At 42.5% G+C, this 26058-nt stretch overlaps 3 protein-coding genes across 7 annotated transcripts in view; 2 read left to right on the top strand and 1 right to left on the bottom strand.

The window, feature by feature from the left end:
• Positions 1–24501, bottom strand: part of LOC144014878 (putative nuclease HARBI1) — a 36630-nt gene extending 12129 nt beyond the window's left edge. Inside the window, exons 1-5 of one of the 4 annotated variants that reach the window (XM_077515199.1) lie at positions 20122–20596; positions 14511–14609; positions 4078–11451; positions 1329–1371; positions 684–826 (exon numbers count right to left, since the gene is read on the bottom strand). In XM_077515199.1, coding sequence (XP_077371325.1) covers positions 684–826; positions 1329–1371; positions 4078–4222 — 331 coding nt within the window. In that variant the 5' untranslated portion in view covers positions 4223–11451; positions 14511–14609; positions 20122–20596. Of the gene's footprint in view, positions 1–683; positions 12840–14510; positions 14610–20121; positions 24113–24244 lie in introns of those variants that run through there. The other 3 variants (XR_013282609.1, XR_013282610.1, XM_077515198.1) reach the window with 3 other exon arrangements.
• On the top strand, positions 3341–21580 carry amt (aminomethyltransferase). Its single transcript, XM_077515200.1, has 9 exons — positions 3341–3644; positions 5416–5583; positions 5682–5762; positions 14305–14436; positions 14538–14616; positions 14878–15023; positions 19331–19511; positions 20160–20315; positions 20395–21580. Exons 1-9 carry the CDS (start codon positions 3513–3515, stop codon positions 20568–20570), a joined length of 1251 nt encoding a protein of 416 aa, XP_077371326.1. The 5' UTR covers positions 3341–3512; the 3' UTR covers positions 20571–21580.
• The window catches only part of ifrd2 (interferon-related developmental regulator 2), a 21350-nt gene continuing 19715 nt past the window's right edge, over positions 24424–26058 (top strand). Inside the window, exon 1 of one of the 2 annotated variants that reach the window (XM_077515194.1) lies at positions 24424–25120. In XM_077515194.1, the coding sequence (XP_077371320.1) occupies positions 25078–25120 (43 nt within the window). In that variant the 5' untranslated portion in view covers positions 24424–25077. The remainder of the gene's footprint in view (positions 25121–26058) is intronic. The other variant, XM_077515195.1, reaches the window with a different exon arrangement.

Here is a 26058-nt window from a genome sequence, read left to right as displayed (position 1 = left end):
TTTTCAAAAGTCATTTTCATTTCATTCAGTCATTTTTTAGTTTTATTGGGGTAAAATTTCCGAAAACAAAATGATGATACGATGGTGTGACTGGTTATACCTTGTTTTTTAGTCAATAAAAATTGTTCATAAAAAAAAAAAATACAGTATTTTGTATTTTATATTATGCATGTCATTTAGCTGATAAATTCATAAGAAAATATCATTTTAAATGCTGATTTTTTTGTATCTTGCTGTTTTCTTGAAATGTACTATTTACATGAATTTAAACGTATTTTCTTACATTTATGAAAGACCTGACTTATTGCACTTTAAGAGAATTCAGAATATTTTAATATATATTTACAATTACTGAGTTAAAATTATGAAAATATTTTCATCTCATTCTTGCTGATGTCAGTGTTTGTGTAATGTGTTACTTTCGTTAAAAAAACAACAACTAAATTTAATGTTTGTGGAGTTTTTATCATGTCCTTGATATTTAAGAAGAATTGATGTTCCATAATTAGACTAATCAATATCGGATGGAAGTGAAGTCGATTGAATCGGATCGGAAAAGAAATCGAATCGAACTGAACTCTTGTGAATCGAAATCGAATCAATTCAACCAAACCCAAGGGCTCATTGTTCATTTTAAGTACTCTGCCTGCATGAAAATGTTATATATGTATATTTGTGTGTACCTTTGTGGATGTGTTCAGGATGTGTCCGATGAAGGTCGTTGATGGAGTCCACAGAATGGAGTTCAATCTCGGTGAGGTCTTTGTCCTTGACCCTGTAGTTCTGCAGAGTCGTTTGTGAAGCAGTCCTTGACATTTCGCCAAGCCTGAAGGGGAAAATTTGAAATAAACAGACTGTTGACAGCATCTCTCTTCTCAAGCATTTAGCTCATTTGGGATGCTGTGTAATTGTTTACAGTTTTTTAGTGCAAAGTATCCTTAATTTGAGAGTTGGGAATGTTCAAAGCGAAGGGACATTATGAATTTTTATACATTGCAGTGAGCAGCCCACACTCTGAAGAGAAAAGCGAGCACCCATGAAATTGAAATGTAAAAGTATTTGCTGTTTGCTAATGCTAATTTGTGATAACACTGTAACTTAGTTTACCTCTGCCCTGCCCATCACTACACATCATCTGTATACAAGAAATGATATTTTGTCATTTTATTATTTCTTTTAAGGTGATGCTATGATGCTAGCATTGTGTCTTTGCCCACAATTTTGTCTTCTTGGTCTGAATTGTACAAAACTGAATAGCGGCACAAGTTTTGTCACATATAGAACAATAAAATATTCTAGTAAAAAGGCACCCAAACATTTCTTCTTACCTTCTTACCCTCGTCCTGTTCTGTATGTTCTGCTTCTCTTGTCCTAGTGGGTCACTCACAGCATACCATGTGTCATGGAGGACAAAACTTTCAATGACCTCATAGCTTGGTCCCACCAAACACTGACCAGTCTGAGTACTAAAGAAGAAGAGCTTGACCGACTACAAAGTTTCTTCCTGTGGGGATCAAGCCAGCTGCCTGGTGACAGAGGCTGAGGGAGCAACACACTTGCAGGATAAAGAGAAAGTGAGAAAGTGAGAGAGAGAGAGAGAGAGAGAGAGAGAGAAGCCTTTCCCAAATCGCATGGCCTAAAATAACAGGTGATATTATTAGATAGGCAGGCGAGTGGGTGAAGGGTTCTGCTTTGGTGGGACACACATACACACACCGTCTCACACACACACATACAAGACATTCAATGTGTCACCGTCTCAGTCACACCCACAAACTTTCTCACAAATATACTGTAACCACACAAACACACTTATATGCAGAGTCATCATTACAGAACTAACTTAAAAGTTAAACATTTAGCCATGGGAACTCCCTGATTGCATGATGTTCAAGTCTATAATGTTGTAGGCTATATTTTCATTGTGGAATGATAGCTGATATTCTCAGTATGGCTTTTAAATCACATTATTTTCACTGGCGTCAAGCGGAATCGTACCGTACCGCTAAAATAATCATTTTTCAGAGAGCAAAAAATGTCATGTTTGTTCAACCATTAACATTGCATCAACAAAGAGAGCAAGCCATTTTCAACTTTAAATTCATCTTGTATACTCGGTGTATGCTAATAAAAAAATAAAATAAAATAAAAAAATCCATACAGGAATATATTATAGCTGACATCACTGCTTAGCTCCCGCGCCGCCTCCCGGAGGGCAAACATCCCATAATAAATGAATGTAGAGAGCTTGATTTTTGGCGAGCGTTTTCATTAAAAGGTGGAAAATATGTCAAGTGTCACAAAAAACGTCCCGAGCAGGACACTACATTACTGCGAACCATTGAAACCAGTCGTTTGAAGCCTCTAGCTACAAAAAAAAAGTTGCGTTGTAGTTTCACGGTAGCCACCTTGCTAGTCTTTTACTCCTCACTGTCTTTCGCGGGGTTTAGAATCGCTGCCGGCAGCTGAAAGAATGCTCTCATCGCTCTTTGAGCCATTAGAGCATCCGTTGGCCGCACACAAGTTCACCATAGCATTGGTCACTGATTTATCAACTGTTTGACCTATTTTCTAGCTCACACTGATTGTTTTCTAATTCACTCGCATTAACGCCCTGTCCCCCACCGCTAGGAGCACACTTCAACGTAACGTCACACTGGAAGGGTCGACGGAAGTGTCAGAATGGATTTTGCAAATCCATTCTGAAAGTTTCCCAGCGTGTGTGAAAGCTGCTCCGTGCTGTGCAGTGCACACACATTTTGACCAGGCACGGCCCTTGCAGTAAACCGCAACATCTAATATTAGAAGAGGAAGAAAAAAAAATGCTACCCATCATAATAAAAATATTATTTGGGTATACAAATGACACGGTGGATGACTGGTTAGCACGTCCGCCTCCCAGTTCTGAAGACTTGGTTGGAGTCCAGGCTCCGGCCTTCCTGGGCGGAGTTTGCATGTTCTCCCCATGCCCGCGTGGGTCTTCTCTGGGTACTCCGGTCTCCTCCCACATTCCAAAGACATGCATGGGAGGTTAATTAGTCGCTCTGAATTGTCCCTCGGTGTGCTTGTAAATGTGGATGGTTGTTTGTCTCTGTGTGCCCTGCGAATGGCTGGCAAAGTTCAGGGTGTACCCCGCCTACTGCCCAAAGCCAGCTGAGATAGGCTCCAGCACCCCCCGCGACCCTTGTGAGGAATAAGCGGTCAAGAAAATGGATGGAAATGACTGTTTCCATAAAAAAAAAAAAAAAAGTAAAATAATTTCAAATATCGGTTGAATGTATTGTGTTAGTTTGTTAATTTCGGCCGACATCTATCTATCTATCTATCTATCTATACGCATGCGTTTGAACTACATTTCCCATAAGGCATTGCGCGTGTTTCGACCAGGAAAGCAGAAACTCCATCGCCAGAGTGCGAGGTCCAAGTGTTGAAGCTACGATCACGGCTCTCGTACTTCCAAGGAGTGGCGAGCGAGCGTGCGACGCGATACACTCAAGCGGGACTTTGTAGGCATGTGGGCTCGCTTGTCGGCCGGGGTCGGACCTTCGGTGGTCGGGCGGCGAGCTTGCGGGGAAGCTCGATTGAGGAGGGCGGGATGTGCGGCCAGAGAGCGGCAACGACGAGACGCTTCATCAAGTGCACAGGTGAGTAAACACATGCTGAACAGTATCCAAAATACAATACTTAAAGGTGTGTTTTGAAGTCACGGGTTCTACTCTGGCATGATACTGTATTTCACATGGTGTCCTCGGTTTCGAGGTTACGGAATCATTTGTTAATTTTGCAAATAAATGCCCAAGATAACAATACATACAGTATGTTGGAATTCGGGAGTTTTGTTGTAGGTGGTTCATACAACAACAAACAACAACATTGCAAAATAAGCTAAAATGTATAATTTGTTAATCTTAATTTATTTATTTCCAAACCAGACTATTTAATTATGTTTGCACATCTTTGGATTCTTGTCACATGAATGCAGCCAACACATGATATGAATTTTCCACTTTTCGTTCTCTACAGCAGTTTGTAGAAAATTAAATATAGCAATAAATCAAATGAGGGAAGCATAGTTACCTAGTGCACAACTAACTTGTTGAATATTGACGTCACTAAAATATTCAAAGGTGTGAGTGTAAATTAATGATTGTTTCTGCGATTGGTCTAGGGCATTGGTCTCCAAGTTCGGTCCTCGAGAGCCCCTATCCAGCCTGTTTTCCATGTTTCTCTCCACTAACACACCTGATTCATGATCTGGATCGTTATCAGGCTTCTGCAAAGCTTGCTGATTAGCTGATCATTAGATTCAGCTGTGCTGAAGGACGGAGACATGGATAACAGGCTGGATAGCGCCCTTAAGACCAAACTTGGAGACCACTGGTGGGTGTGCCTAGCCCCTTGACCAAAGTCAGCTGGGATAGGCTCCAGGTTACCCATGACTTGTATCAGAAGAAGTGCTATAGAAAATGGATGGAAAGTAAATTAAAAAGTAAATTAGGAAATGAGTCACGTTTGACCACGTCTGAGTATATGTTGTTGTCATCCAAGAGTTACTGAGAGCAGTGGTGTGTTCATGCAGATATAATGAACATCTGTGCCCGTTAGTCCAGCATCCTTTCATGCGAATTTATTTCAAGTTGAAACAAGCGACCGATATGACATAATGATTTCAACACCGTCTCCACTGTTCAATGCTCACAAGGCTAACTTTGCAAAATGCGCCATGTCGTCATTCATTCATCCGTCAGCCTCAACAGCATGTTGGTGCTAATCATTAATCCTTATTTGTGGTGTTTATCTCACTTATCTAAAGTCCTAAGTTTTGTAACGTTAACAACCTGTACAACCGCTTTCCTAAAAGACCAGCTGACCTTGGACTTTTGTTGAAAGAAAGAAAGAAAGAAAGAAAGAAAGAAAGAAAGAAAGAAAGATATTGAAAAATTGCAAACTGCCATTCCACAAAGCACAGCTGCTTATAGACTGATAAGCCCAACGTCCCGCTGCCATTCCAAAGGTCAAACGTTTTAATGTCATTTGGTTGTTGCCGCATGTTGAGTTGAATTCAGGTTTGACATAATACGCTCATTTGGCACATCTGGCTCACAGCTCGATTGGCAGATTTCTTTTTCAGATTTTTACCATTAAAAAAAAAAAGCGTAAACACTTGAACACATTACATCATAAGGCAAAGATAATGACATTCAAACATATATTGCCTGATTTTTGCTGATTTTTCTTTGTGTTGAAGTTTAAACAAGTTCTGCCAATAATTGGAATCGGCATAAAAAAAATTAAAAAAAAGTCAATATCGGTCGGGCCCTATTTTTTTTATTTTTTTTCCATATATCAATATCAGTTTTGATTTAGTGGCTTTAGTTTAACTGTGTAACTGTGTGTCCCTTTTCTTCCCCCCAGACCACCTTGAAGAAGACGCCATTGTTTGACTTTCACCGAGCACATGGAGGGAAGATGGTGGAGTTTGCAGGCTGGAGTATGCCTGTACAGTACAAAGACAGTCACATCAGCTCTCACATGCACATCAGAGAGCACTGTGCCATCTTCGACGTCAGTCACATGCTGCAGGTGAGACTCCAACATGGTCGACCTGAGGCACTCGCTCCATTTTTATTTTTTGTACCTGCAACTAACTAAATGCATCGCTTTTATTATGTTTTTATTAGACCAAAGTTCATGGCAAAGACAGGATCAGGTTCATGGAGTCTCTAGTGGTGGCAGATATTTCAGAACTTAAAGACAACCAGGTGAGATCAACACTTGAAAGCATAATAATAATAAAAATAATGATGATGATGATAATGATGATAATAATAATGATAATGATGATAATGATAATAATAATAATAATAATAATAAGTTGGTTTAAATTTATAACGCTTAGCATAAATGTGATGTGAGCATCACGAGCATTACCAAGCCACGTTTTACAATTTTTGACAAAAGAAAATGGCTGTTGTCAAGGGATTTCAGTTTTAACTTAAAAATAATCATAATAAAAAAATAAATGGACCGGACTGGTATCGTACCAGCAAACTCATGGTAATGGATCAAAAGTAATGGATGTGAAATAATTATTAGTGACAATGATTAGTATTAAATATTGCATTCCTACTAAAGAGCTACCCGTACTGTATTCTAACCCAGGTTCTCCATGGGGCAGACAACTAAGCTATCCACTGACCTAAATTGTCTGGCTCAAAACTCATGGCTTATAGTGTATCTATATTGAAAAGTGACATGATTAATGGGGTCACGTGTTCAATCACTTCAATTAAATTATAGGATGCATTATGCAATATGGATTAATTTTGAAGAAATAGTTTGTCAAATGACATTTAACGAAATAGATGTTAACTTGTTGTATTATGACGAAACTGATTTAAAAAAAAAAAAAGTTCCTCCATCCGGGGTTTGAACCGGCAAACCATTCGTAGGGCTGTCTTTGCTATTCACCTGGCTCAAGCGCTTAACCCCGTGAGCCAACCGGACCTGTGAGCATCAGAACGAATTGGCGTATCTGTATTTTAAAGTGTCACCTGGTGCTGAATTGGGACACGTGTTTAATCATGTCAGTATAACGCATTTGCTGGTATTATAGTCAGTTGGTATACTTAATATCCGTTTACGTAATTGCCACGGACATATGTGCAATGTACAGTCGGAGGTGGGCTTTGAACATGCGACCTCCTGCTTACTGTACATGCACTCTCCCAACTGCGCCACTGAGCAGTAGCAGAAAGCTGGTCAAGATGAGGCGCTTTCACACCGCAGGAACTTATGAAGGAACTTCCCTATGTTCCGGGGGAGTTTGTCCAAAGTTTGCGTTCACACACAAAACCAGTTCCGGGTCTGGGGGGGTCGAAACGGTACTACCTAAGTTCCTAGGCCTGAGGAGGGTATTTGGGTGTACCCTGAACTACACAAGGTGGGGGCGTGTTGTCTAGTGTGTTATGATTGGTTGACTGGGTGAGGAGGTGTGTCGTTTTGGTTAGATGATTTTTTTTTTTCCCGCGGTAAAGCCGCCATTTCTTCTTTACTATACTCTATCGGGCGCTACGACTTTTTCTTCAAACATTTCGGCAATGGAAGGATTAAAAAACCGAGAGGTGGACGGACGAGGAAGTACAGGCTCTCCTGAGCAAACATGGGACGAGGAGACCCAACGGCACTTCGAAAGTCCAACAAGAAACGATAATAACCGCGAAGCTAGCAGAGTTAACATTACACACACAAAAGCAGGTAAGGGAAAAACTAAAGAAACTCCAACAGGACTAAAGGAAACTCAAGGACCACAACAACCACAGTGGAAATGACCGCAAAATTAATAAATGTATGAAAGACTGGACGACATTCTCGGCCACCGGATGGGTTGTACCACCAATAGTACAAAGGAGGACTCTGCAATCACCATGCTGGAAGCAATGTGCAAGGACACGGCAGTGTGCGAGGATTCATTGCCAACAGCCTTGCTAACACACGAAGGTAAGACAGAATTGCCTCATGCACATCTTTGTATATAAATTTATTTAGGTCGATGCTTGGTCGCAACGTGGCTTTTACACCGCGCTAGCATTAAACTGTTAGCGTAGCATGTTAGCTTAAGCTTGGCAAAGTCACGCATCCAGGGCAACTCCGAGCCCATGTAATGTGAAATCATTCCTAAATCAATTAACCTAGTAAACGAAAAGTATTGTAGGCAGCTCACGCCGAAATAGCCCTGCTTTCAGTGACGAAATTGAAAAGCTTCGTGAAAAGGACGTGTGGAAGCTAGGCATACTATTCACTGTTAAAAGCAAAACAACCACTTCGTTTTTTGTTCTGTTTTTTTTTTCCTTAATACAAAGCTCTGCATTCAACGTAACTAAAACGTTTTAACTTGTTAGCCTCATCACCTAACAACTCATAAAAAAACAAAAAAAACAACTCATAAACAGTTCTAGGGAAACTGAAAAATAATGTTATGTACTGTGACTTACAGCTGGACCTTCTCTGCTCTCCTTTACGTTATGATGCCTCCCTGAACAGTCCTGGTATGTTTCATTTCATTTTATATAACTTCAAAAGCTTCATTTAAAACTTTTAAAGCAACACCCCACTCACAATTAATTTTGCTTCGTTGAATAAGGCAGTGTGTTTGTTTGTTTATTGGACATTATAAACAAATGAGTAGCAGTTAACATTTTAAAAGAAAGAAGAAACTTATTGCAATCATTCATAATAGTTTACATGTTCAAAGGAGTAGAAAGAAGTTAAAAACTTGTCTAGTCCTACCCATTCTTTATATCTACTGACTCATTTCATTCAAAAAAAAAAAAAAAGTACATTACTGGAATGTATTAATTTACTACACATTTTCTTTTACTGGAATGTACTAAAAGAAAATGTGTAATCCTGCTTGTGTAAACAATTGCACCTTAACACATGCGTGCATTTGTCATTAATAGAGGTGTGCAAAATTTCCGATTCTTAGATTATTCACGATTCGGCCGTGGAACAATCGAGAACGATTCACAAACGTCCAAATTCCGATTATATAAATATGCCAAGGGAAGCGAAACTAAAGTGAACCGGAGCGAAAAGTACGCGGAACTGAAACGCAGTAGCGCGCGCGGTCTTCGGGACGCTTAATGGAACGGACCGAGAGTACACATCCACAACTCACGCCTCGACATTCAAAACAACAACAAGCATGGCTGAGCTGACCAACCCACCTCTTCGTGAGATCAGACCTGCTCCGAAAAGGCAAACAACTTCAGGCGGAAGTATCAGCTAGCTGGCTGCAGTGCGTCGGTTAGCGTTCTACAGGGCGCCGCGCAGTGATACGAACGAACGAACAGAAAAGTAGTGGCTGGCGGTAATGGCGTCTGACTTTATTCAGAAAAGAGTATTGTGGTGGAAATGTATCACGCTTTTGAAAACAAATAGTTTTTTTTTTAGAAGAAAAACGCTTTATTTCCGAGACCCCAGCCAGCTTGCTGGACTATTTTCCTCTCGTCCAACGCCGAAGTCAGTGCTGATCGCACACACGGGAGGTGAGGATCAAATTGAGATTCATGTTAAAAAAGACGAACGATCCCTTTAATGTTTACACGTTCATGTTTACACAAGTTAAAAAGCAGAGAAGCACTTGAGGGTTTTTTTTTTTTGTACCTCTGAGAAACTTTAATGTTTACATGTTCATCTTTACACAACTTAAAAAGCAGGAAAGCACTTTTTTTTTTTTTTTTTAGGCATTTGTATTGAAGTAGTAGTTCACATTGTCTTTCATTTATATCTCAGTGCACTTTTGAGTGGATAAAAATAATATATTTTTGCTCAATGCTATGTTTTATTCTGTTGAAGACTGAATATACTTAAAAGCTGTTGTTACAGAATGAGGACTTTATTTTATTTACTGTTTTGAACTGTTAACTTGATACTGAAATAGTAGTTTATTTTGGCCTGAGAGGACTTTTGTACTATTTTTGTAACTAATGTACGAAACATTAAAAGCACCAAAATACATTGTTTTTTTTCTGCTGCCTGGGGGGAAATCAATAATCGTTTTATAATCGAATCGTAGCCTCTGAATCGTAATCGCAATCGAATCGTGAGGTGCCCCAAGATTCCCACCTCTAGTCATTAACGTATGTACATGAAATTCATAGGCATACACAATAATAAATCCTCATACTCACATATACAATTTTCATTTCACTCATAATGGTGCATTGAGAAAGGGAAAAAAAAAAAGTTACATTCCTGCAATTTTACTAGTGTGTATTGCCTAAAAAAGCTTCAAGTGCATGCCGCCATATTTGGCAATGTAGTGTGGCATATTCTGTTCTGTAACTATGAAAAATGAAAGTACATTAACGTGAGTGCCGTGTTTTACCCCTACCTAAATCATTGTACTGTACTCTTACTCATTGCACGAATCTGTTGAAACCGTTTAAGTCGATGCGTTAGGAAGGTACAAGCGAGGATGGTCCGTCCACAAGCAGAAACTGCGCCACTCGAACAGAGTTTCCTGCCCCTTTGTCAAGTTCCAATAAGTTGAAAGTCATGTAACTGGAAGCTCATCAAAAGTATTTAGTGTCACTCATTGTACATTTACATCCCTATAGGTTAGCGGACACGGGACCGAGACCACCTATTTTTGGAATACCTGCACCAATTTGATGAAAAGAAGGGGGAGTCCACGAGTGCAATGTTCTTAGAAGAAATGCAGTTGCACAAGGAGGACCTTGAACTCAGACGCGAGCAGCACAAGGAGGAAGTTGACCTCAGAAGCGAGGAGCGCAAGGAAGATCAACACGTGGCACATGAGCTGGTTGAACAAAGGCACAACGGAGAGTTCCAAATGGGCTTCCTGGCAGTCGAAAACAGACTTGTGGACACAAATAAGCCAAATGCATAAGTAATAAATGCTTTTGTTTTCATATCACTTTTGTGGTTCTGGGTTTTTTTCCACACGAATAAAAACTTATGCTCAATGAATTCTTTTTAATGTTTTTATTTTTGACAAACAGTAATACAAACATAATTACAGCGTCCCACCATTCAGAGGTTCTGATGTTCTTCCACTCCCTGCGCGGAACACACCCAGATTGGTAGAAGTGGCAAATCTGAAACAGAAACACAACAAATTAATAAATGTTAATATCTACATTAATTACTTTTGTGCAACAGCCTTGTGATTTACATGACAGAATACCTTAAAATAGCGGAATATGCACCAATTTATGGCCCTATGATAAACCACTGGCTTGAGGTGGCAATCTGACACTTCCAAAATCAGCACTTTTCCCAAAATCCCGGCACCTTTGTTCTAACATTCGTGCATCGTCAAAGAAAGCAAGCCATTTCAACACTTTGGATCGGTCAATCATGTGTTTAACAGAAAAAAAAAAAGAAAAAAAACATGCGGACAGACTAACAATACAACATCCAGGTCCAACGGTATTATGAAATACGCAGCGTACATGTAGCGTGAACAGCAACTCGCCATCAAGCCCTATTTTGCCGTGAATTGCACGAGAACTAGGCAGGAAACACCAGTTTCCAGCGATTGCCCTTTTCATGGCAGAAAGTACGACAAAACATCCACAAACGACCGACGCGCGGGGACACACGCAAGTAGACGTGCAACTGAACGCGCCAGTCATACGATGTGTTTAAGGCACTAATACACTCTGTAACTTCATTTTTTTTTTCGTGTTCTCCACCTTGCAAGGGGAGCTCCGTTACATGTTACAGCTTAATTCCGATGTGAAATAAATTTCGTATAATTGTGTTTAAACCTTACCAATGCACGTCTTCGTGCTTGCAGGTTTGACTGTCTTTCCAAGTGAGCAAGTCCTGCCCATTTCTCATCTTGATGTGGTAATACGGCGGGTCCCAATGGTTCTCATCAACCTTTCCCGTGAAGTTCGAATTGCTGCAAACACAACTCTGTACAACATGACAAGGAAAACGAAAAGATGATATGCCTTGTATCGTAACAAATGGCGATGGAGGGTCAAAGGTCGCGTTTTTCAACGTCACACTGGTTGTTTGTCATTCAGTTTTACCGGTACCGCCACTTGCTGGACAGGCGGGGTAGTGCTGTTTTTTTTCCTCCCCTGACATACGTCATCAGTCTCATTTGAATAAACTACCCTGCCTGCTTTCATGCCGTGTGAACGCAAACTCGTGGGCCGCTCACAAGTTCTTCGGACCCGGAACTGACTCTACCATGAACTCAAAGTTCCTGGGCTTTTTGGTGTGAAAGCGCCTCATATGGTCTGTTGTATGTATGAAAGTGGGCGTGGAAAGTGGGACTTCAAAAATCAGTGTCAGTCCCATTAAAAACGAATGGGGAAAAGTTGATCTTTAACATTAAATTATGCGAGTACTGTAAGTAATATGGAGTCAAACGATAAATACCCCAAAAGGCGTGAATTTTGTCAGCAAATTGAAATTTGAACGGTGTAAATCGGAAGTATGAGTGTTGTTAAATAAAGAAAGATAAATTGGTTGTAAATTACAAATGAGAAATTATGGTTGAATTATAAATGAAAAGAAGAAAGTTTTAGTTTTAACTAAAAAAAAAAAAGAAGTATGTCCATGTCCAAAAGTTGCTCCATCCGAGGTTTGAACCAGCGAACCATTCGTAGGGCTGTCTTTGCTATGCAAGCGCTTAAGCCAGTGAGCCACCCGACCTGTGAGCAGCAGAGCGAATTGGCGTATTTGTATTTTAAAGTGTCACCTGATGAAAGCCATCAGCGCTAATTTCGGACACATGTGTTTGATCATGTCAGTATAACGCATTTCCTGGTATGATAGTCAGTAGGTATACTTAATATCCGTTTATGTAATTGCCACGGACATATGCGCAATGTACAGTCGGCAGTGGGCTTTGAACCTGCGACCTCCTGCTTACTGTACATGCACTCTCCCAACTGCGCCACGAAGCAATATCTGAAAGCAAGTCAAGATGGTCTGTTGTATGTATGGAAGTGGGCGTGGAAAATGGGACTTAGAAAAAATTCAGTGTCAGTCCCATTAAAACTGAATGGGGAAAAGTAGATTTTTAACATTAAATTATGCGAGTACTGTAAGTAATATGAAGTCAAACGATAAATAGCCCGAAAGGCGTGAATTTTGTCAGCAAGTTGAAATTTGAACGGTGTAAATCGGAAGTATAATGTAGGAGTAGTTTGATTGCAAAAAGTGTTGAGAATAAAATGCTATAATAATAAGTTTAAGTATAAGTATAATAATAATAAAGGTTAGAAACAACATTTGTGGGATGCTTTCAGCATCCCACAATAATAAGTATAATAATAATAAAGGTTAGAAACAACATATGTGGGAATGCTGAAACAACATATATATATATATATATATATATATATATATATATATATATATATATATATATATATATATATATATAGTATAAAACAGATTGAGCCTATCCCAGCTGACGTTTGGTGAGAGACGGGGTACACACTAAACTGGTTGCCAGGCAGTCAGACAACCATTGACCTCAGCAACTATGCGCAATTTACAGCCATCATTAGGAAACCAGAACCTCTCAAGCGTGAGGCAGATGTGTTAGTTATAAAAACTGAAAAGCATATTTTCTATTAATCAGATATATACATTAAAATATATCACAAATGATGAATCTTATTTTTACAAGCAGTATTTTTTTGTAACTGCTCAATTATGAAGAAAATATAAATCCGGATTTATTTGGTAATGATTGAAATCACGATTAGAGTAGGACAATTGTTTTTTGGTACAAAACAAGAAAATGTTTAAATGTGTAAAAAATATTGAGACAAATACATTTCTTTGAAACATCTCCCTTTTGGACTACACAAGATGTATTAAATTAGTCATTTAAAAAAAAAGTGCAAATATATAGATTTAAACAACTCAAAATTAGAATTAATATTAATAATCTTTTATTTTGGTTTACGATTATGCAGATTTTGTAATTTGGAGTGTAATAATTGAAATAGTAATAAGATTTCAATTAATTGCACATCCCTAGATTAAATTATCTTATTTCAGCAATCGATCGTGTGGTCAATATGTAGGTGGCCAAACATGGTTCTCTGGGTGTTGCAAATTGGTTTTAAAATTATTAACTAATTTGCTCCCAAAAACTTATAAATGCGTTCTATTTTAAATGTTTTAAGTGTCCCAAAGACGTAATTATGTTTTTTTTTATGTTTGTTTGTTTTATGCTAGAGTATACAGAAGGCTTTGATGCAGCCTCTCAACTGCAAAGAACGGTTGCAGAAATGGTAGTTATTTACAAAAACGGCCAGCAGGTGGCAGCAGAGCAAAGGAGATCATCAAGGGCCATGTTGGAGAAAAAAAACCCAATCTCAATTACTCACAATTCTAAATAGATTTGTGACTAATGATGAAACTTAGCTATATTCTAATGCTAATTGCTTCAAAACGGAAATGGATATAAATATATTTTTTTCTCCTGATCACAGAAGACACTAATCTTTCTTTTGATAGGTTCTGTGTTTTTATAGCAATAGGACAAAATATTCTGTGGGCCTTGCAAAAATCAGTCAAATTCCAGTAAAACAGCTGGGAGTGAAGGGGATTGCTACTTTAAAAATGGGTTGGAGTGAATGAGTTAATTATCTATATTTTGTGTGTGTCATGTCAACCAATTTTTGTGGTCGTTGAGTTAGCACGTTTTTCTTTGTTTTTTTTCCCCCCAGCCGTAATTATTTTCTACCACTGGAAAAACTTTAAGTATGTTGATGGTTTGCCTTCTCTTATTTCCAGGGTACGCTGTCCCTCTTCACTAATGATAAGGGTGGGATCATTGATGACCTCATAGTAACAAAGACAGATCAAGGCTATCTCTACGTGGTCTCCAACGCAGGCTGTGCAGACAAAGACTCTGCTCATATGAAGGTGAGTGGGATATTTTCAGCTATTTGATGTTACGTTTGCCTGAAAATTCAAGAAGAAAGATTTTCCAACTGCACCTTTACTCCAATTACTATTATCTCCAGGCAAGACTTGCAGAGTTCAAGGCGTCAGGCTCAGATGTGGATCTGGAGTTCCTTGACGAAGCACTGGTTGCGCTGCAAGGTGAGAAATTTAGTTTAGTTTAGTTTAGTTTATTCATTTTTTCCTTTCGGACACATTATACCTTACATCAATCACATCACATCATTTACAACATTGACATCCGAAAGAAGGGCTGACGGGTAGAAGCCGAAGCTTATTCGAGACCCGTCCCCATCGACCATTACTATTACTATTACTACTACTATTACTATTTACGGAAATTAGTCGCTCCGCATAGTGCTGGTCGTTGCTGATTCCCAGTCCTCCGTTGTGTATGTTCAGGTCCGTCCATGTCTCAGGTGCTGCAGGAGGGTTTGAAGGAGGACCTCAGCAGGCTTCCCTTCATGACTTCTGCCCTGGCCACTCTCTTTGGAATTCCTGATTGCAGGGTCACCCGATGTGGTTACACTGGAGAGGACGGGGTGGAGGTGATTACACCCGTTGTTTCCTGTTTATTTGACAATTAACAGCAGACAATGAAACACTTCGTATTCCATGTATGAAAACGAATGGGGAAAAAGTCAGACCAGGGCAGCAGCTTCAGGAGGGAAACCCAGACTTTCCTCTCCCCAGCCACTTCAACCAGCTCCTCCGGCGGGATCCCAAGGCGTTCCAGCCTAGAGACATAGTCTCTCCAGCGTGTCCTGGGTCATCCCCGGGGCCTCCCGCCAGTGGGACATGCCCGGAACACCTCCCCAGGGAGGCATCCAGGAGGCATCCGAACCAGATGCCTGAGCCACCTCAGCTGGCTCCTCTCAACGCGGAGGAGCAGCGGCTCGACTCTGTCCCTCCCGGATGACCGACTTTCTCACCCTATCTCTAAGGGAGAGCCCGGACACCCTGCGGAGGAAACTCATTTCGGCCGCTTGTATCCGGGATCTCGTTTTTTCGGTCACGACCCACAGCTCGTGACCATAGGTGGGGGTCGGAACATAGATCGACCGGTAAATTGAGAGCTTTGCCTTTTGGCTCAGCTCATTCTTTACCACGACGGACCGATACAGAGTCCGCATCACTGCAGACGCTGCTCCGATCCGCCTGTCGATCTCCCGCTCCATCCTACCCTCACTCGTGAACAAGACCCCAAGATACTTGAACTCCTCCACTTGGGGCAGGATCTCATCCCCGACCTGAAGACGACACTCCACCCTTTTCCGACTGAGGACCATGGTCTCGGATTTGGAGGTGCTGATCCTCATCCCAGCCGCTTCACACTCGGCTGCGAACCGCTCCAGTGAGAGTTGGAGGCCCCGGCTTGATGAAGCCAACAGCACCACATCATCTGCAAAGAGCAGAGATGCAATGCTGAGGCCACCAAACCGGAACCCCTCAACGCCTCGGCTGCGCCTAGAAATTCTGTCCATAAAAGTTAGGAACAGAATCGGTGACAAAGGGCAACCTTGGCGGAGTCCAACCCTCACCGGAAACGAATCCGACTTACTGCCGGCAATGCGGACCAAACTCTGGCAACGGTCGTACAGGGACCGAACAGCCCGTATCAAGGGGCCCGGCACCCCGTACTCCCGAAGCACCCCCCACAGAACTCCCCGAGGGACACGGTCGAACGCCTTCTCCAAATCCACAAAACACATGTGGACTGGTTGAGCGAACTCCCACGCACCCTCGAGGATCCTGCGAAGGGTGTAGAGCTGGTCCACTGTTCCACGGCCAGGACGAAAACCACACTACTCCTCCTGAATCCGAGATTCGACCTCCCGACGGACCCTCCTCTCCAGCACCCCTGAATAGACCTTACCAGGGAGTCTGAGGAGTGTGATCCCTCTGTAGTTGGAACACACCCCCTTCTTAAAAAGGGGGACCACCACCCCGGTCTGCCAGTCCAGAGGCACTGTCCCCGATGTCCACGCGATGTTGTAGAGGCGTGTCAACCACGACAGCCCCACAACATCCAGTCTTTAGGAACTCCGGGCGGATCTCGGGTGGCCCTGCCACCGAGGAGCTTTCCAATCACCTCAGTGACTTCGACCCCAGAGATAGGAGAGCCCACTCCAGACTCCCCAGACTCTGCTTCCTCAAAGGAAGACGTGTTGGTGGAATTGAGGAGGTCTTCGAAGTAATCCCCCCACCGCTTCACGACGTCCCGAGTCGAGGTCAGCAGCACCCCATCGCCACTATACACAGTGTTAATGGTGCACTGCTTTCCTCTCCTGAGACGCCGGATGGTGGACCAGAATTTCTTCGAAGCCGTCCGGAAGTCGTTTTCCAAGGCCTCACCGAACTCCTCCCATGTCCGAGTTTTTGCCTCAGCAACCGCCGAAGCCGCGTTCCGCTTGGCCATCCGGTACCTGTCAGCTGCCTCCGGAGTCCGACAGGCCAAAAAGGCCCGATAGGACTCCTTCTTCAGCTTGACGGCATCCCTTACCGCTGGTGTCCACCAGCGGGTTCGAGGATTGCCGCCGCGACAGGCACCGACCACCTTACGGCCACAGCTCCGATCGGCCGCCTCAACAATGGAGGCGCGGAACATGGCCCATTCGGACTCAATGTCCCCCGCCTCCCCCGAGACAAGGGAGAAGCTCTGCCGGAGGTGCCCACCTCCGACAGATTGAAACTCTTTCTGACAGGGGATTCCGCCAGACGTTCCCAGCAAACCCTCACAATACGTTTGGGTCTGCCAGGTCGGACCGGCATCTTCCCCCCCACCATCGCAGCCAACACACCACCAGGTGGTGATCAGTTGACAGCTCCGCCCCTCTCTTCACCCGAGTGTCCAAAACATGCGGCCGCAAATCCGATGACACGACTACAAAGTCGATCATCGAACTGCGGCCTAGGGTGTCCTGTTGCCAAGTGCACATATGGACACCCTTATGCTTGAACATGGTGTTCGTTATGGACAAACCGTGACGAGCACAGAAGTCCAATAACAGAACACCGCTCGGGTTCCGATCAGGGGGGCCGTTCCTCCCAATCACGCCCCTCCAGGTCTCACTGTCATTCCCCAAGTGAGCGTTGAAGTCCCCCAGCAGGACGAGGGAGTCCCCAGAAGGAGCGCTCTCCAGCACACCCTCCAAGGACTCCAAAAAGGGTGGGTACTCTGAGCTGCTGTTTGGTGCATATGCACAAACAACAATCAGGACCCGTCTCCCCACCCGAAGGCGGAGGGAGGCTACCCTCTCGTCCACCGGGGTAAACCCCAACGTACAGGCGCCGAGCCGGGGGGCAATAAGTATGCCCACACCTGCTCTGCGCCTCACACAGTGGGCAACTCCAGAGTGGAAGAGAGTCCAACCCCTCTCAAGAGGACTGGTACCAGAGCCCAAGCCGTGTGTGGAGGCGAGACCGACTATGTCTAGTCGGAACTCCTCGGCCTCACACACCAGCTCGGGCTCCTTCCCTGTCAGAGAGGTGGCATTCCATGTCCCAAGAGCCAGCTTCTGTAGCCGGGGGTCGGTCCGCCAAGGTCTCCTCCCTTGGCTGCCACCCAGCCTGCACTGCACCCGACCCCTTTGGCCCCTCCCACCGGTGGTGAGCCCGTGGGAAGGGGGACCCACGTTGCCTCTTCGGGCTGTGCCCGGCCGGGCCCCATGGGTGCAGACCCGGCCACCAGGCCCCGCCTCCAGGCCCCGGTGACCCACGTCCGGGCGAGGGAAACGTGTCTCCAAAGTTTATATTCATCATAAGGCGTCTTCTGAGCCGTGCTTAGTCTGGCCCCTCACCTAGGACCTGTTTGCCATGGGTGACCCTGCCAGGGGCATAAAGCCCCAGACAACATAGCTCCTAGGATCATTGGAACACGCAAACCCCTCCACCACGTTAAGGTGCCGGCTCACGGAGGGGCCTGTGGCATATATTATACATATTTAGCTCGCATGTTAAGTGGTTTACTACAGAAACATTAAACACTGACGCCACAAGGTTATATGTAGAAAAAAAAACACAGACTTGCAGGCTGTTTAGAAGTTCCTGGTCAACTTTTGTATCCATGTGTCTGTGATGGTATGCCACAGGGAATTCAACTCAACTCAAGATTCAGGTATTTCCTTTAGCCGACAGAGGGCATGCTCTCCTCTCTTCTCTCCGGAAAAGCCGGAAGGTGTTCTCCTGTTCTAAGCCCTGCCCCAAACCCAGTGCCCGCCCCTCCACGTTAAAGGTGTATTCAAGGATCTTCTCAAAAAGTAGAAGCCAAACGTCCGCTTGTCACTTTTTAAAAAATGCGCATGGCAGACATCCTACCAGCTCTCCTACTGGTCCCCCGGGGGTGGGGCCGGGGGCGGGTGCGCATGCTCAGCAAACAACGAGCACATACGTGGTCGTTACAGCAGATTGATTGACGGGATCGAGAACCAATTGTTAAGATGATCCACCCGGAAGACGGAGAGACAAAAGATCCTTGAATACACCTTTAAAACACTGCCATTAAGTTTAAACTGAAAAAAAGAGAAGTGAAACTGAAACCCAGCGAGTTGAAACTGAAAAACCGTGAAACTTTGAAAAAAAAAAAAAAGAGCGTAAAAAAAAAATGCAGATTGGCATTGTAAAAGACATAATACAAAAAAAAAATGGTTAAAGAAAATAGTGTTTTTTCAAGCACGTGTCACAGTAAAAACCTTTTCTATTTAAGTGGTCACGTAGTAGAGTCCCCCAGCAATATTCAAGGAAAGAAATGCCTCCAGCACCAGTTTCACTGATTTTCACGGTTGTTCATTTGATAAATAAACACTGGACCAAATGCCAAAAGTTAAATGAAGCTCTTTTGTTGTGTGCTTGCCAGATCTCTGTCCCCCGTAGCAGAGTGGTGGAACTGACTGAGAGGCTGCTGGCGCACAGCGAGGTCAAGCTGGCCGGCCTGGGTGCCAGGGACAGCCTGCGACTGGAGGCGGGCCTTTGTCTTTATGGCAATGACATAGACGAAAGCACCACGCCCGTGGAGGCCACTCTAGTCTGGACAATAGGTTTTAATCAAAAACTCAGTCACTTGTGTATGTCCTCTGTGAGAGTATTTTGGTAAAATAAGACTTTGATTGATATATATATTGTCTTTCAGAGGTGGCAAATCTAGGTCCAGAAAGTAAAAACCCTGCCAGTTTGACTTTAGCCCTTGATGCTAGCTATAGCTCCCTAGCAGGTAAAAGAGCTAGCTAGCTAGCTAGCACCCATGGTGCTCGTTTACCTGCTAGGGAGCGAGCTAGCATCAAGGGCTAAAGACAAACTGTCCAGGCAGGTAAACGAGCTAGCTAGCTAGCACCCATGGTACTCATTTACCTGCTAGCGAGCTAGCTAGCATGGTGCTCGGGCACTAGCTAGCTAGCACACATGGTGCTCGTTTACCTGCTAGGGCGCTAGCTAGCATCAACGGCTAACGACAAACTGTCCAGGCAAGTAAACGAGGTAGCTAGCTAGCACCCGTGGTGCTCATTTACCTGCTAGGGAGCTAGCTAGCATCAAGGGCTAAAGTCAAACTGTGGCAGGGTTTTCACTTTCTGGACCTGGATTTGCCACCTTTGCTCTCCAGAAACACAATACTACATCCTTTGAAAGGAGAGTAATCCTGAATGATTTCACCTGCAGTGTTTACATGGTGAATGTCATGTGACGTGCAGGAAAGCGCCGGCGTCAAGCGAAGGACTTCCCTGGGGCGGACATCATCGTTCCTCAGATCAAGGCGAAGACCGCCAGGAAGAGAGTCGGTCTGGTGTCGACCGGGCCACCCGTCAGGCAACACACACCCATACTCAGTCCCGACGGAAAAGTCATAGGTCAGAAAACAAATTTCTAAATAAAATGGTGTCATTTGAATCATACAGCATAATTGGCAGCCTTTGATTCTGCGCTTAGGTGAGGTGACCAGCGGCTGCCCCTCCCCATGTCTGAAAAAGAATGTTGCTATGGGTTACGTGAACGCCGCCTTTGCAAAGAACGGGACAGAGATTCAAGTGGAGGTCAGGAAAAAAGCAGTGGCCGCCACTGTGAGCAAGATGCCCTTCATCCCTACCAATTACTATTCAGGATAGGAGCAACATTACGACATGGTTTTCCCTTACATGTGAACTCAGACTGCATCCTTTGCTCATTCGTTTTCCATATCACTTGGCCAATGAGAAGCACGTATCTCCAAATTTTGTGTGCTACTCTGAAACACAACAAAAGGTCATTTTGTTTGGTGTTTTATCACAAACAAAAGTCTAATTTGTAAATGTTTGACTGTTTTAATGAACAGGCAGAACAATTTTGATCACCAAATCACTTGACAGTTTTTTTACCCTGAGAAATGAAAGGAAATGCCTTCATTGTTCGTTTTAATGTAAGGGCTGAAATTCTGCATTGGTACTGAACTTGAGTGGAATTTTCCTTGGGTCATACCCTACTCCATCCCCTCCACTTACAGTGTGGAAATGTATTAGCTAATTATTGTATAATCCTAAATAACAAACCAGATGCAGTGATAAGTTGCTGCATTATCAACACTATTTGTTAAACTTGAATAATTGATGGACCAATCAGCATCATTTGAGGTCAGGTGAATTATTTATTCTTCAGAATACCTGACTTGTATGCTTTTCTTTCTTTTTCTGATAAGTTTACAACTGGTGGACTGAACTAGCATTACTAGCCTAAATACTGCCAAATTACTGAAACTGCTACTCTTTTATCAAAAAATGTCCTTACAAATGTTTTATATTTTGTATTAGATAATGATGTATTTTTATTTCTTTTTTGAATGAAGGTCGAACGAAAAAGCCTAACCATGTTTTTGATGATACTTTTTTTATAGACCAAATGTCTTATCCCATATTTTTTAGATATAAGTTCTACATCACTTGACACGTTAGTAATAATTGACTAACTCTAGAAACTATGATACTTATAGTTTATTAAAAGCAGAAAACTACTGATGCAAAATTGTTGAACATTTTTGCCAACTGTCTGACTGAAACTTTACTTGAAAACCTAATCTCTAACATTTTAAACCGTATTTCATGTGCAAATTCTCCTTTATTAAAGACGATTTATTTTTTAATCACAAAAATGCTTGTGTTCCATACATACAATTAAATAACTTTTTTTTTTGTGGTCACAAACATGCAGCAGATTTGAAGCCACAAAATACCTCCATTGTGGCCACAATTAGGAAATGTCTCATACACACTCCATTCAGTTGTGTTATTAAAAAACAAAAAAACAAACAAACAAACATATTTGCTAGGAAGGCAGTGTATTTTGGGAATGTTTGAAAGGACGGCATTGTTCATTGGGGGACATGTGATGTCGTAAGCCCCCTCCTCTGTTTACAATATGTATGAAGGATTTACCACACAAAGGCTTGTTTTTCAGCAGAGGCCTCTCTGCAAGGCACCATAATGATGCTCGTTTGCATCCCAAAAGAATGATACCGCATGCCAGTGGTTGACACATCTCCTAGTATCAACGTCAAGAGAAGTTGACGCAAATGATTATTTTCCGTGTTACAGCGTTTGTCCAGAGCTGATGAAGTTATGTAGCACAGAATGGGACAAAATGCATCCCTCTCAAGTCATGAGGCTGAGGTCAAGAGCTTCAGACAGTATCTAGTACCAGCTTTGTTTTTTTGGGGGGGGTTTTTTGCAAATTTTTTTCTCAACTTAATTTTTTTTCATTATTTTAAAATTTCAATATATTTTCTTTAAAATCTGACATTTTTTTCTTGTAAAGTGCAAATAAAAGTTTAACTTTAATTTTTTAAAGCCAACAAAATGTGGCGCTCACTAAAAATAGGTATTTGAAAACTAGAAATTCTGCAGGAGTCAAACAAATCTAGACGTGCAACTTATAAACAAATATTTTATTACAAAATTCATAATCATATGCATATTACTAATATATGTAGTCCTAAAAATAAACCAATTTTCATCTTCCATAGACATAAGAGGGCCAACACATATCTGACATGATGGCGCTAGGACCAATTATGTAAAGTCACCGAAAATTGTGAACTGAAGTCGGCAGCAAATGGAAAATCTGAAATAAGAATCCTTTTGGAGAAGATTTTAAGCAAAAACATCACCATTTGAGAAAAATATAACAAAAATATGAATACAGAAAATGTCATTGAGACCATTACAAATCTTCAGACAATTAAAGTTTTCATTTTGACATTATGATGACATAATTGTGCCCAGAGTTATAAAACCAATAGACATTTTCTTGTCTACTTGCTCACTTCTACAGCCTTATCTTGCCATGAGACCTTGCCACTGGTGACATAATAGTCTCTAAGATCATCTCTCTGGGCCTGTGCACTTTTGCGTCCACCATTTCCTCTAAGAACTTGCAAAGAGTCAAGATTATCTCCTGACCTCCAGGTTCCGTCTTCCCACAGGTAGTTGTCCGCATCCAACTCTTCTCGATCAGCTTCTGTGTTGATATTCTGTGGGTTTCTGGTGGCTAACAAGTTGTGCAGACAGCAACAAGCCAGCACAATTGTCTCCACATTTGTCAGCTTCTGTAGCATTGTGGTCAACAGACATCTGAATCTATGTGACAAGATTCCAAACGCGTTTTCCACAATTCTGCGGGCCCTCGAAAGCCGATAGTTGAATACCCTCTCTGGCTTGGTCATGTTCCCGGTGGTGTAAGGCGTTATCAGCCAGTGTTTGAGGGGAAAAGAATCATCCCCCACAAAGAAGTAGGGGGTTGGGTGATCATCGCCAGGCAGGGGTTCTGGTGGAGGTACTGCCGCCACTCCCTCTTCCAAAGCTGTGTAGAACTCGCTGTGTTTGAAAATACCAGCGTCAGATTTGCTGCCAATGCATCCAACATCTAAATACATGAATTTATATTGGGAATCCACAACTGCCAACATTACAATTGAAGAATATCCCTTATAATTGTGTTTGGGAGATCCTGAGTGGGTTAGACCCTGGATGGCCACATGTCTGCCATCAATGGCTCCCAGTGTGTGGTGGAAATTCCATCTGTCCGAGAAGCCTTGAGCAACTTGCTTCCACTCTTCCTCGGTTGTAGGCAGCTTGATGTACTCTTCGTGAAGTTCCTCGTAGATGGCATGGCAGACTTCTGGCACCATGTTCGCAATCGTGTTGTGCGCTACGCGGAATACAGCGCATAGGGACTTGTAATTCTCACCACTGGCCATGTATCTCAATGTAATGGCCAGCTTTAGACCAGGCTCCAGAGCTCGTCTTATGTTGGTGTCCTTCTTCTGGATGCGGGGCGTCAACCTCTCAACAAGCTCGTGAAAAAGGTCAGGCTCCACTTTGAGATAGTTCTTGAAGCTCTCGACATCTCCATCTTCTAATTGCTGCAACAGCTTTTCATATTGACCAACTTCTGTCCTTTGCAGCAAGCACTCTCTAACCCAAACAGTCCTTCTTTTCTTCATGTTTTTCCTTCCTTCAGCTTCTTTCTTTCTCTTTTGTTTCATGATAATAACACCAGCAGCAGCCATACGAAGCACAACTTTAACAGCGGCAGCACGTTGGGTCTCTTCCTGGCAGATGTTCCTAGTTTCCACCAAACTGAAATCCATCTTCAACGCAGAACAGTTGAAAACTGAATGCTGGGGAAGAAAGTGCACCATATGGGTTTGGTCCACAGATTTGCCAAAGAGTGGCAAAGGAGTAGCACGTGTTCGCAATACTGTCGCAAATAATGCTAGTCGCCATCTGTCTTTCCACACAGTAACACTTACCCGAACATTCGAGCATCGTCTCTAGCCTCGGTAAAGGTCGTTTAATCGTCGGTAAAAGTAGCTAAAATGACTGCGACCTCAGCCTAAAATGTCGCTAATGACAAAGGCTAATTCCGCTATCTGACGTATACAGTACGTTTTATTTATGGGACAGAAGTGACGTACGTAACGCCACGCCCTCGAATCTAGACAACTATTTTGAGCCCTAGTCCTCTATATCTAAAACCAACAAAACACAAAATCCCTTTACGGTGATTTGCGAGTGAACGATTCCACTGCCTAATCTTTTTTTTTTTTTTTTTGCTGTAACATTTGTCTGAAGGGGGGGATCGGTGAGATTCGGATCTGGCATCCTTGACTAAGCCAAACCTGGCAACCCTAGAAACCGGCGTGCTCTCTGCGGTGAGAGGAAAAGAAGATGGTGGACCTCACGACTGCAACGTGCTTCAAGCTTCTCCCCAAACTTTTTGACAAATGCTCACTGTGCCAACCCGGTGTTACGTATAGAATACCTGGCGACAAGCATAGATAATACACCGGCAACAACCGTGAAGGCGAGTGGATTTGTCACCCGTGGACAAGATCACATTCCCGGGTGGAAGTAAGCAGTGAGTTAGGGTGGTTGTTGTTGGCAGAGGTCGCCAGTCAACATTAGACAACTCATCACGGGGGATTTTTGTCTTTTGTATTTTTAATTGTCATAGTGGAAGCAAACACAGATGTCATCACACCGATTGTAGAGCTGAATTTTTTTTTTTTTTCTTTTGGTCGGGCAACTGAAAGGAGGCTTACATTAGCTAGCCTCGCCTGACTCACACTGCTTGCTGCTCGCCATGCCGCGAAGTAAAAAAGGGAAACGACGCTCCACTAAAGCCGGTAAGTGTGCGCACAACAATCGTGTCATTCATTCACATTTCCCCCCAGGTGATTGATACCTGGGCAGTGACTACAAGGCAGTATTAATCAGCTGATTTAATGTTGGAAGTTTGCAGTAGCTGTCATTGCCACATGGCTTGCTGGTATGCTAACTTTACTTTTTAAAAGTTATAACCTCCAATACAGTCTTTGCCGTTCTTGCATCGACATTGTAAGGAGTTTTCCAATAAAGAAAATGCTAAATGAATGAATGCTAAACTATGTGCTTGTACATCAACAACATTTTTATTCATGGTCAGAGGTGGCAAAAGTACTCACATTCACGTTCTGCACTTAAATAGAAGTACACATACTTTCAGTAAATACTTATAAGGGTACTGATTCAACTTCTGAAGCATAGGTTAAAAGTACAATACCGACAATAACTTGGTGAAGAGATAACTTCAATATCAAAAAGTGTCCTATGACTTTGCTCGTATTTTGAACTGATCAGCAAAACGGGAAGATAAGGTAATGATTATAACTGAAATAATACATCATACGTGAATGTTTTTTATTTGGTGTTTATATATATATATATATATATATATATATATATATATATATATATATATATATATATATATATATATATTAATGGTGTCAGTTAAACGCGTTTTTAACGGCGTTAACGCAACCCCCTTTTAACGGCGTCATTTTTTTTTATCGCGCAATTAAAGCTCATTTGGAGCTTTCACCTGGCAACTAGATCATTTGTCTTTCACTTATGGGAGTTCGCCACTGTGTATACAGATCAGCGGTAAATGCAAGACTTTCATTACAATACTTAAAGCTGATTGGGCAATGACAACCTGTGCGTGGTCTACCAAACTTTTGTTTTGACCAATCACGGTAATGGATGAAAAGTTCGTCTGCGTTGACATTGCTGGTTAGGAAAA

The sequence above is a fragment of the Festucalex cinctus genome, chromosome 2 (assembly GCF_051991245.1).
Source record: "Festucalex cinctus isolate MCC-2025b chromosome 2, RoL_Fcin_1.0, whole genome shotgun sequence".
Taxonomy (NCBI): Eukaryota; Metazoa; Chordata; class Actinopteri; order Syngnathiformes; family Syngnathidae; genus Festucalex; species Festucalex cinctus.
This window is presented reverse-complemented; position numbering and strand designations above follow the sequence as displayed.

Bases quoted from the DNA above. Each gene is read 5' to 3' on its own strand.
- amt (XM_077515200.1), top strand. From the start codon at position 3,513: ATGTGGGCTCGCTTGTCGGCCGGGGTCGGACCTTCGGTGGTCGGGCGG. The intron at 14,437-14,537 runs GTGAGTGGGATA...TATTATCTCCAG, and splicing joins AAGACTCTGCTCATATGAAG to GCAAGACTTGCAGAGTTCAA. The intron at 20,316-20,394 runs GTCAGAAAACAA...TTCTGCGCTTAG, and splicing joins TCCCGACGGAAAAGTCATAG to GTGAGGTGACCAGCGGCTGC.